Here is a 12002-nt window from a genome sequence, read left to right on the forward strand (position 1 = left end):
GTGGTTTCAAACTAATATTTCAATGCAATACTTACCCTTGAAAAAGGGTAGGGTAGGTGAATTTCAGGACAGACAGGACATACTGGAAAACAAATACACAGTTAATTAGACACCCTATGGAGGCATTGTTATACAATGTATACACTTGATATAGTCAAATAAACAGCAGGCATAATATGTTGTTACACGCTGTGGAGGAATCCATTATTAGTTGAAATAATAAAAATGCACTTGTCAGCTGAGATTATAAAACTGAGCCACAGATAAGACATATTTTGAGCTATTTCTCTCATCATGTGTGCAAGTCAATCCTCGTGGTCAATTGAGCTCTCATCATCACAAAGATCTCTAGGGTCAACAATCAGTTTTGTGAGTCATAACTTGCAATGACCATTTCCAGTAGCTCCAGAAGTTTGACTTTAATTTCCAGTCAGTAGATTAATTTAGTTTCGGTTCCCGCACTAGTTAGGTGGTCCGTTTCTGACCTGGCCTTTCATCTTTTATGTAATACCACACAATCAGTTGTCCAAACCACTTTAGACGTAACCACGAGGAAGGATTATCAGTTTAAAAACAAATCACTTCCTTACTCACTGCTATGCTGTTTGTATAGTGGAAAGAAGGCACATGGCCCATTGAGATAATTTTTCTTATTTTTTACTAGAATTTAAGAAATTTACTAGCAATCACTCAGAGGAACACAGACAAAAATATTTGGGAAACCTTAGAAAGTAGTGCTTCAGATCAGAAATAATAAAAATATAATTTTCCAAAAGCTAACTATCAGAATGCTCCAAACGCGAAATTAGCGATAGTAATATTCCTAACAATATTGCACTCGTCAGTGCGACACTTAATGAGATCGAACACATTAACTTTATATCAGGGCCACCATAAAAATGTACAACTTTGAGAACTGAAATCAATATTAGCAAAGCAGAAGTGGTTTTGCAACCTCACAGGAAAGCCTTGCAAAGATACCTGAAACAGGAGTTGCCATCCTAAAGTGCCTTTTCCAAAGCTGTAGCCATTTTGATTGGCGTTTAAAGACAACCATGCCTAGTCTCATATATGATTTAATCACTGAACTTCCAGAATCAATAAAAGGAAGTGCTATGTGAGAAAATATATCTTTCTCCTGCATATTAAATGGCGCTGCCATCAGACATAGCTACAATGTTGAGGCAATACAGAAGCAAGTTGTCACCTGCACCTTTAAATAGATCCGCAAGTCAGTGATGATGTTCAGGATGTAATGGACACATTTCTGGTGACAAGAAGGGACAATTTTCCAGATCACAAAGAAATGTTATATCCTATTTGACAAAAATGGGTGTTGTAGCTTTTGAACTATACTTTCAACATTGTATGCCAGCTATCAAGTGAGAGGACAGACAGTTTTGCCATGAGATTGCTTTTTGATGGAGATTTTACCGTAAATCACAATTTTTATTCAAATGAGGAGTCATTCAGCTCACAAATTATTGAGGAGTGTCTACTGGTATCGCTGCAGTAACAGTTGTCCAAAACCACACCATCAGAAATGTTCATATGCAGAATAAGAAAACAATTTTAGGTAAACACCACTAGGCCCAACTTCTAGAATAACCAGTCATGACAGCACATCATCAGGAAAAGATAAAGCAGTAACTTTAGAAATGCGTTTTTTTATCATGGCCAAGGACATAGGTAAAAGAGCACAGCACTGGAGTTAGGCTACTAGTGGGTTACCTTACTGTCACCTAACCAATGGTAGAGCTACACTCAAAATCCTGTGCACCAAGGAAAATAAAAAGTTGACTCATCCGCGAGCCCTTTGACCCATGAATATATGTACCACAGTGGTCAACTTCATTTCTCTTATGTAGAGAAAAGTTTACAACTCGGCTACACTACACTGATCTATTTAAGTCAGTTACCACAGCAGGATTACCAGAAAGTTGCTTTATCAGGTTAAATACAAATTGTGAGTTTGAGCTTCATGTACATAGTTATCTCCACTTGAAGGCCAATGATTAAGAGATACTCACTGCTCTTAACTGACCTCTCGTGACTCAGCATCTTTGCCTATGCCAAATGCAGCACTAAGGAAGAATGCTATTTACTAAATAAACAATTGGATGTGGAAATCAGAAGTTCTCCTAAGTACAGCATCATGGTTGCACAGGGCTGGACTACCAGTGGGCCTTCCATGGTATATGTACCAAAGAAGCTGCCCAAGGTAAAACTACAGACCTGGGTAACCAAAAGATAAACATACAGCAATCAAACCATATAAATCACAAGATCAACCATATCAAAGAGTATACAATCTTTAGCAAGAAAAGATTTAGATAACAGATTTTGCCTTTCACGATACATCACTATGTTCACACACCATATTGATCAACACGGAAAAATGTTTCTTTGCACAGTCTATTTGTAGGCTGAAAACTTTCAGGAGGTCATAAGACAAGTCATGAAATATATACCAATTATTTTTAACTAAAGTGATGTTATCTGCATATTTGTGGGAACACAAAGGTAACTCGCTGTGGCTCTGGACAAAGTTATGTCAGGCCTTTTAAGAAGCTGATCATTACACGGAATCCCTGAGCAAGCATGAACTCAAATAATAGTCATATTACCAAATACAAGGAAAGCAGATCAACATGGTGCCTGCTCGGTTCCAAATCAGATCATGTCTAGTTACATCCAGGTAACGTGACCGATAAATCCATGACTTTGTAACCATAAGTACACTACTGAGGCCGATTATTAAGCAAGTTGTATTTGACTGAATCCAGCCACTAATCTGGTACGGCTTTTCAGTCTCGACTGGTTGCAGTTCCTAGGTTCAGACCATGATGCCTCATCCAAGTCAAAAGTGTATTAAACCCACATCTTATATCGTACCCCTTGCTGAACACAAAGACTCATTCGGCAGCAGTGTTCCACACCCAAGGGATGGTTTTATTCCCAACCAGTGAGGGATAGCTAGAAAATTGGGTGCTAGTGAAAAACTTTACCCCTCCTACATGTATAGAAAACGTTCATAGTCCTCACATATCATCCTATGCTCTAAGTGATCTATATGTACCCTATGGGACAAAGGGCTCCTAGGATAAAAGAGTGGGGGGATTCGCCAACACGGATATGGCTCCACGATAATTAGAAAGCTCAGCTAAGAACTCACCCACAACATAATAAAAATGTAACAAAAATGTTTCTACTAAAGCATGCAAAAAATGAAAATGCCAATGTGTAGCATATTCTACCCCTTTTCAAAGGTCTGTGCTACTATAGAAGGGGAACAATTGACAGTTCAATCAATCAGCTTATCCGTGCCTCAAAATGAGGAGCACAGCCCACACTGATGGGCCACATCGGCTCCACTTGAGACAACAAGCCTTGCTCAGACTAGTCAGTGAGGCACGGCTTGAGTTTCTATGTACAGAAGGAAGGTTGCTTCAAACAAGAAGCAAAATTATGTAAAGATTGTTCAAATGCTTTGGCATTTTTGTTCTTTGCAATGGAGCAAACTTATGACATGAAGAGTACCATTATGGATCACCTTTGAAACAAACTCAAGCGAATCATCATGTATCACGGTTGGCAACAGATGAATGATGCTTGACAGCGCAGGCCAGAGCAAATGCATGGAAATTGGAATTGTTAAAATGTTTGCAAGAGGGTATGTCCTTTCATACCAGGGAGACATCCATCATCAGGTCATGAAGTCTGAAGTGTACAAGATGCAGTTTGGGAGGTCACAGAGCAATCAAGGATTACTGAGCTCCAACTGTGACAGTTGGAGACGTTTACCAGTTATCCTCTGGACTTACCAAACAACTGGTCCTAAAAGTAAAGGGCTTGATACTCAATGGAAATGAGGCAGAGCCTTTGAAGGCTTACTTGAGGTGATGGGGTTAGACACTAAGGGGGTCATTATGACCCTGGCGGTCGGCGGAGAAGCGGCGGTCTTACCGCCAACAGGCTGGCGGTAAAAATGTTGCAATTATGACCATGGCGGTTGTCACAATACCGCCGCCGGTATTATGACCTGGCTGACCGCCATGGATTTCATGGGGTTTCGAACCGCCATGAAATCCATGGCGGTAAGCACTATCAGTGCCAGGGAATTCATTCCCTGGCACTGATAGGGGTCTCCCCCACCCCGAGTCCTTCCCCTACACCCCCCACTAACCCTGCCACCCCCCAAAGGTGGCAGACCCCCCCTCCCCACCCATACCCCCAACATCACATCACTTATACACACCCGACAGGCACGCAGGCACCACCAACACACATACCCGCACACACATCAACATACATGCCAACAGCCACACACACAGTCATACACGCACACCCACATTCAGACATACACGCATACATCCATACAGACATACTTACAGACATACACGCACTCATTTCCAAACACACAACACCCCCGCAAGCATACACGCACTCACACATCCCCTCTACATACACACACGCACACCCCCATGCACCCACACAACACACAACACCCCCCCACTCCCCTCCCCTAACGGACGATCAACTTACCTGGTCCGTTGATCCTCCGGGAGGGGACGGGATCCATGGGGGCTGCTCCGCCGCCACCACACTGTCAACAGAACACCGCCACGCCGAATCACAGGACGTGATTCGGTGGGCGGTGTTCTGTTGACGTGGAGGTGGAGCAACCTCCACTTCCCCGCCGCCCGCCAGTATGGCTGCTGGCGGCTCTCCGTCCGAAAAAGGACAGAGGGCTGCCAGCAGTCATAATACGCAGAGCGGAAAACCGCAACCACTGGCGGTCTTCAGCACGGCGGTCCCTCAGCGGTCTTCTCAAAAGACCGCTGAGGTCAAAATGACCCCCTAAGACTGCAAAATCCCTTAATAGCTTAATGCCCGATGAATGATTTACTTTTATAAAAAGAAAAGTAATTTACTGCATATTAATTGAGTGGCGCACACAGAATAGGACACAAAACGAAAATCTAAGCGCTCCAGCTTTTTCCTAGTCAGAGGTATGACCCCAAATGTTAGTACAGCACCTCAGCATTAAGTGCTATAGTTTCCTTTAATTTTGAGTCTGTGGCCGTTGTTAAGTCTAAGCGAGTGTTTATGATTAGTTTCCAACTTTGAAGCAGAAAACCAAGTTCACTCCATGTGCAGAGGGCTAGGTTTACAGATTATTGACCACTGATGTCAATGGAGATAATTTACACAGTTTCTTAGCATTCCACTAGATACAGTTTAAATCACCTACTAGTCATCCACCGGTCAGGTTGCAACACTTCAAGATCAAATGTATTAATTTGCGTTTACCCTGCTAAAATTTGTGCTTCTATTGAAAGATACAATGTTTTTACAAAGTTTCAATGCTCCTACTAGGAAACTGCACAGGCCCAGAGTAATGCCAACATAGTCTCAAAATGGGTAGAAGAGCTCTCCCCATACCTGGTAAACTGTCAGCCAAGTGGGTGGACAGGGAGTTAAGTCCAGTACCCGAGAGCTCAGTCTGCCACAAAACACAAGCCCGGCGACTAAGACTACGGCAGAGGACTGGAGCTGATTTAAAGACTGTACAATGGAATCCCTTAATCTGGGCACAAACATTTGACAGCACCTTAACTTCAAAACGACCAGTCGCGAGTGGAGGTTTTCAGTCCCAGGGTACCAACTAGGCCAGGGACTGGCCACACCAAAGCTGGAAACAGGCCAGTTCTTGGGGTGTGGACCAGGGGGTTCAAAGGTTTAAAGCACTAGAACTCAGCAGCAGCTGTAGATACGGTCAATGGTTCCTTAATCAGTGCCCTCTCCTCCAGCTACCTTTCTGATATCCAGAGGCACAGTGGAGACGAGTGGTTACTGAAGGCTCTGCAGAGGCAGCTAAAGGGTAGAGGCAGCTAAAGGGTACATATGTTTTTATATGTAGCATAGGTGGCTTAGGAACAACGCAACCTTACCAACAGATGCTGCCTGCAATGACTCTGCCCCCTGGGACCTTAGTTGAGGTAGGCAGATGGAAGCCTGTGATGTACTGAAGCAGTTGTATGGGGGAGATCCTCGTGCCCTGGAGTTCATGTACTCAAAAAAAAAAAAACTCACAGTTCTCCTCAAATCAGATGGACTCTGGCTGTTTCCTTCAGATAAAGCACAGCATTGCAGCATCTCTCCACAGGCAACAGTCATGTTGATGTGGGACAACACAACAGGTCTTCTTGGTATCAGGGTCTAACCCCATTCCCACTTTGTTGAAAGAAGACAGCCACTGGCAGAGTGCTGTCCTTAGAACACAAGTCTCTGCTACACTATTGCGCAGCTCCGTCTTCGACAGAAGAGCAATCCCGAAGCCACATACTGGTTAAGGGGTCCAGTACTTAAAGTCAGATCTGACCAATCTGCTCTCTTTCAATTGTGAAATTCTGAGGGGCATCCCAATCAAACATTTAATAGTCAGTGTATGATCAGCTTATGTCAGTACTATAGACAATAGGATCCATTCCAAAACGAACTAGTTCCGAGAAGCTCAGGTAGAGATGTTAGTTGGGTCCAGACAGAAGTTCACATCAATTGTAGGTGCAGATCAGGCTGGAAGAAAAGATGGAAATCCTCTGGAAGATTAATTGCAGCAAGCTTAAACAGAAGAGGCTCTAGCACCCGCAGCCAAGGGAACACTCTATCACCAGACAGCAGAATACTAGGGGGACAGAGATTCACGAAGTCCATGTCAGCCATGACAATGGTAATCTTACACAAAGCCGTCCACCATTTTAGGCTGTCACTAATTTGTGGAATCCAAATGTTCCACTATGGACTTTTGCCAAAGCGAACATAGTCCTGAAGCTAAACCCATAAAACGCTAATGTATACATACACCTTGCATCCATATCTCATTTATACCATAGTGAAAGACCTTGTTAAGGGAAACTTGCAGATCCTTTTACATGGGGAGGCAAGTAGCATCTCTCATAAAGGAGACAGGTACCAGCACCCATGCCTTTACTATTAATCATGCTGCCAGCACTACCAGTCAGACAAAGACTAGATATATAGGGCAGTAGCTCCCAACTTAAAGAGGAACACTTGTAGGGGCACAGCTAAGGGAGTATCAGTCATGTAAATAGGAGGATCTCTCAGTGTGTTTGCATGATTGTCAGGTTTACTGGAGAGAGAAAAAAAAAACACAAAGACTGAATAAGAAAAAATAACTCCAGGCACCGCAGCACATTCTCCAAACCCAGTCTGGCACCTTTCTATTCCAGCAGAGGGCAAAGAAAAATGTGAAAGCAGATTACTCCAGTTGATCCCAAAAGACATCGGGAAGTAGTAGTGTGACTGCAGCTCTGTGCAAATTTATGTTTATGTTTAAGAATTTACAAAGTGCATGGCTTCTCTAGGACCTCCCAGCGCTAGGTGAGATAGTGAGTGACATTGATGGAATTACCAAGCCAAATGGGAAAGTATTACAGATTAGTATAACAGGGAGTTATGGGAAAAGCCAGACTTTATGGGTCTTCCTAAACCTAAGTTCATCTTCCAAGCATCTTATCTCCAGGGGTAAGGCATTCCATAGTTTGGGTGCAAGATAAGTAAATGATCTACCTCCCCATCTGGATTTTCGAATGCTTGGGATCTTCAGGAGACAGCCATGTGCAGATCTGAGAGGCCTACAAGGGAGGTATGGCGATAATAGTCCTCTCACCTTATGGGGTTTTTTTAGTTGAGGACTTTGTGTGCAAGGCATATTGTTTTAAACTTAATTCTTCTTTCAATGAGCAGCCAGTGCAACGTTCTCAATGACTCTTTTGCGGACTCAGATCTGGGAATTTTCAGTAGTGTTCTCATCACCACATTCTGCACTACCTGTAGTTTTTTTAGTAACATATTTTGCTGAACCTAGGTATAGGGAATTATCATAGTCCAAACGGGGTATTACTAGGGCTTGAACCACTGTCTGTCTGGAGTGTTCTGGGATAAGCTCCAAGATGTTACAGATTGTCTTTAGTAAGCCGAAGCACATAGAGGCTATATTAGTTGCCTGTGAGTCCACAATAAGAGCTTTGTCTAGCCACATTCCCAGATTTTAATAAGAGAGGTAGGTATAGGAGGGTTCCTGAAACAATCTGGCCAGCTATTGTTGGAGTTAAGTTATTCCCAAAGAACATTACCTCTGTTTTATCGCCATTTAGTTTTAGGCAGCAACTTGCTATCCATTTAGTGACTTTTTCTAGGCATGGAGCCAACTGCTGCTGTTCCAGGTTCTATCCCTTTGTTAGAGACACTACTAATTGCGTTATCATCTGTATTGGATATTATGGATAGACAATGCTCCAATACGATATTTGCCAGAGGTCTCAGATAGATGTTAAAAAAGTAGGGCTTAGGGCCGATCCCTGTGTTACCCCACACTTGGAGATCATAATGTCTGAAAGGTGTGATGTTTCCATGACTTGGAAGGTTCGGTCCTTTATAGAAAGATGCATCCAATCCAATGCCTTATCTTGGACCCCTACTTCTTTAAGTCTCTTCATCAGAATCTTACGATCCACGGTGTCAAAAGCTGCAGTTAGATCTAATAACATGATTGTAGCAGTGAGCAACTCCCTGATCTAGATTGCTTTTGAGTTCCTCCGTAACCACCAGCAGCGCCGACTCTGTGCTATGCTGTGCCCATTTACGAGGGATGTAGGAGCTGGTTATCTTCAAGATAGCTAAACAAAATCTGATTGACATGTTTCTCTAGAATCTTCCACATTGCTGGAAGGAGTGAGATGGGCCGATAGTTGCTCAAAACTAATGGGTCTAGATGAGATTTCTTCAAGAGAGGTCTGATAATGGCGTTGTCTCAATTTTTTAGGAACTACCCTTGCCTCTAGAGACATAGGCCCTCATTACAAGCTTGGCGGGCGGCAACCTAGGAGGGACCTACATTTGATGAGCACCAACTTCCAACATTCCTTATCTCTTAGTGGTTGCCTACCTTCCTTACTGAGTATGCCCGTGTTCCAGTCGCAATTAAATGGAGTGGGATTCTAACCACTAGAGCGCCAACCCACCAGCTGCTCTATAGTTACCAGAGTATGTCAAAACAGGAAGGTATCAGGCACTCTATGGTAGCCCTTCCCCCTTTGTAACTCAGTTCCCTGTAGATTTTAAAAGTCAGCAAAAACGTTAAAACGTTAAAAATAGAAAAGATAGAAGCTGCTTATTTAAAACAACACTTTCCTAAGTCGTTTTTAGCAGTGGGAAGGCTATCTGTATAGGTCAGAACCAGTTCCTGGGCCAGAAGTACTTGATAATCGACAGATGCAGTTTTGCTATTCACTGACCAAGACTTCTCTCAGGTTGCCCAATGTCGAGTTTTAGCTGCATGCAGATTGCACTGCACTAGCCTCAAGGTAATGAAGGGGTGGAGATCCATTCCAAAAATCATCCAAATGACTAAGACAAGCCCAGGTTTTGTAACAAGTGTTTTGCCAACCAATGCAAGGATACATACTTAATAGTACTAGCAACACATGCCTTTCGGAATGCTATGGAGCCAACACTGACATGCCACAGAGTCTCTACACGTTTGTTTAAACTTGTGTTTATTGGCTTTTCTAGTAAACAATATCCAACAGCCAGAACAGGTCATGAAGTATCACAGGAAAAACTGTGTGTCTACACAAATTCACAACATTAAAAATCAGTGGTCAAATAAGCAAATCATACAGGATTATGTCCCTAGTTGGTACAAAAAGAAATATTGACAGTGTAGTGGTTCCTCGGTTGGAGTAAGATATAATACAAAGACTCAGTACAGATGCAGAACACAGCTCGTATCTCTCCAACTCCCACCCCCAGAACCCAACCAGAGCATGGTCCAATAAGACCAGACTATGTAGTGCCCCTAGGAATGTGGATATGTGGATCATGTCTCAATTTCTGTCTCACTATTATGAAGGACTGAGATAAAGGGGAACCATGGAAGCCAACCCATAAAAAAGACAACAAAAAGAAAATAAATCAAACCGTCTCAGGGCACACATATGCCAGATAAATGCTAGGAAGCACAGGAAGAAGAACGAAAAAGAAATGGAGTCAGGCAGTCATCCAGTTCTCCAATGGGGGATCCGGAGAAGTAGGAACAATAACCAGGGATCCGAGGAGCAGCTGCCCATGGGGCTAACAACAGTCAGAGGAAGCATCCTGTTCCAAGGGATGGAACAGTGGCCTCTCCTAATGGACACTCCCCTCTTCATCATTATCTGCCAAGGTGTCCACCTTGTTTCCTCCAGTCGGTTCAACCTGCCCTTCAGGTCTCTCCACTGTGTCTCCCTCTGGATGCTCCATGGCTTCCACTGTTTCCATCCACAGCCCCTATATCGTATTTCTCTGCACCCCCTGAGCCTCCTTCCAAATCAAAGCCCTTTTCTCTGCTCTAGCCCACATTGACATCCTTCACCCAGGTCTCCATGACAGGCACAGAGTCTCTACGCAGTTACAGAATCCTGGTACTGGTGGCCAGGAGGGCAGTCAAAAGGATATGGGCAAAGAAAACTGAATTTGAAAAACTGAACCTTCATCTGATTAAGCAGTCAGCCCACCAAACATGAGACACCAAATTTGGTGGAATGGCACAATAGTTGCTGAAATGGCAAACCTATTCCCTTATGTATACACCTCTGATTGAGTTAAATTGGGCTCGATTGCTGAGAGAATTACTTTCCAATCTCTGAGACTCTGAAACCTCAGACACTTCACCTGCATCTTTGATTAAAGGAACAGGAAATGGAGTAGCAATCCCAAAGAGCAACCTAAAAGAGCAACTGATCACCGAAGGCTGTTGAACAGATGCAGGGGACATAGTTTAATGATAGGGATGACATTCACCTGAAGATCTGAGGTTAATGATATGGAAGACATTCACCTACAATATCTCAGCCACATGTGTTATCCAGGTACCCAGGAGAGAATACCCAGCTAACCATCAGTCTCTCTCTCTTAATTTCAGTAGTTTATTTTGTGCCTCCCCACACAACCCAAGGAGGAAAGAAAGACAGCAATGATGTCGGCCTATGGGCATCAGAAGCAGGGTAGCAGAATGGCAAGTATCTTCATAGTACATGAATCAGCAATAGAGAAGGCATTGGATTTAAACAATTTCTTATGTAACTCTGCCTGCCTCTTATCACTGTTTGCCACATAATACTACATTGTTGGCAATAGATTGTCCTCTTCATGGCAAACCCTAATCACATCATCTCCCTATTGCCGTATACCTCTGGACGTTACTGCCTGAATCCCGGTTTTCCCCTCAGGGCTTAACCACCTTATCTTCAATTTCATATATTTTTTATTGTTTCAGACAACATGACTTCCTTTATTGACTGCACTCTGTGTAAAGACTATTGAATATATTAGACACCAATGTTGAGACACATCCAAGCAAATTAAGAGCTGTCCACAAAATAAAATGGGGGAAGGGGACAAAGGATGACCTCTCTCAAGAGTCGCGGTAACAAAAAAGATTACCACGGACTGTCTGAGGGTGTCTTACCTGAGAACACCACCTCCATCCTAACAGTGAAACATGTGAAGACAGACATTTCAATTAATGTAATTAGGTGTCATCAACAGAGAACAGTAAGTGAAACAAAGAGCACCGCATCCACCTCACCAGAGCTTTGCAACCTCAAAATGTCACAGGAAGCCTCCGTAGATACTCTGCTTGCGATTCACTCACCTGGAGCCAAGACAGTAACAATAAAGAGTTGTTGTACTCTTTAAAGATCAACTCTACGGCGTTGAGGGGGGCAGCATCCAAACACTTGTACTGCTCACAGCATTCCCGAACAGTTCCACCTTGCTCTTCAAACCTTGACTGGGGGCAATTACAGAATCATAAATGAACTAAGTATTGAGTTTTTCAATCACCCCCGTCTCTAGGACTGCAATTTACTTGAAGGCAGTTCACATCTGTTATACTCTGTTTGGGGAGATGATGTGCCGCAAGGCACACAAGGGCT

The 12002-nt window shown here is 43.2% G+C and overlaps 1 protein-coding gene across 1 annotated transcript in view; it reads right to left on the bottom strand.

Moving 5' to 3' along the window:
• TMEM241 (transmembrane protein 241) overlaps window positions 1–12002 on the bottom strand; it is a 533877-nt gene that overhangs the window by 506440 nt on the left and 15435 nt on the right. Inside the window, exon 2 of the mRNA XM_069220019.1 lies at window positions 36–82. Within this exon, the coding sequence (XP_069076120.1) occupies window positions 36–82 (47 nt within the window). The remainder of the gene's footprint in view (window positions 1–35; window positions 83–12002) is intronic.

This window comes from Pleurodeles waltl, chromosome 2_2 (genome assembly GCF_031143425.1).
Source record: "Pleurodeles waltl isolate 20211129_DDA chromosome 2_2, aPleWal1.hap1.20221129, whole genome shotgun sequence".
NCBI lineage: Eukaryota > Metazoa > Chordata > Amphibia > Caudata > Salamandridae > Pleurodeles > Pleurodeles waltl.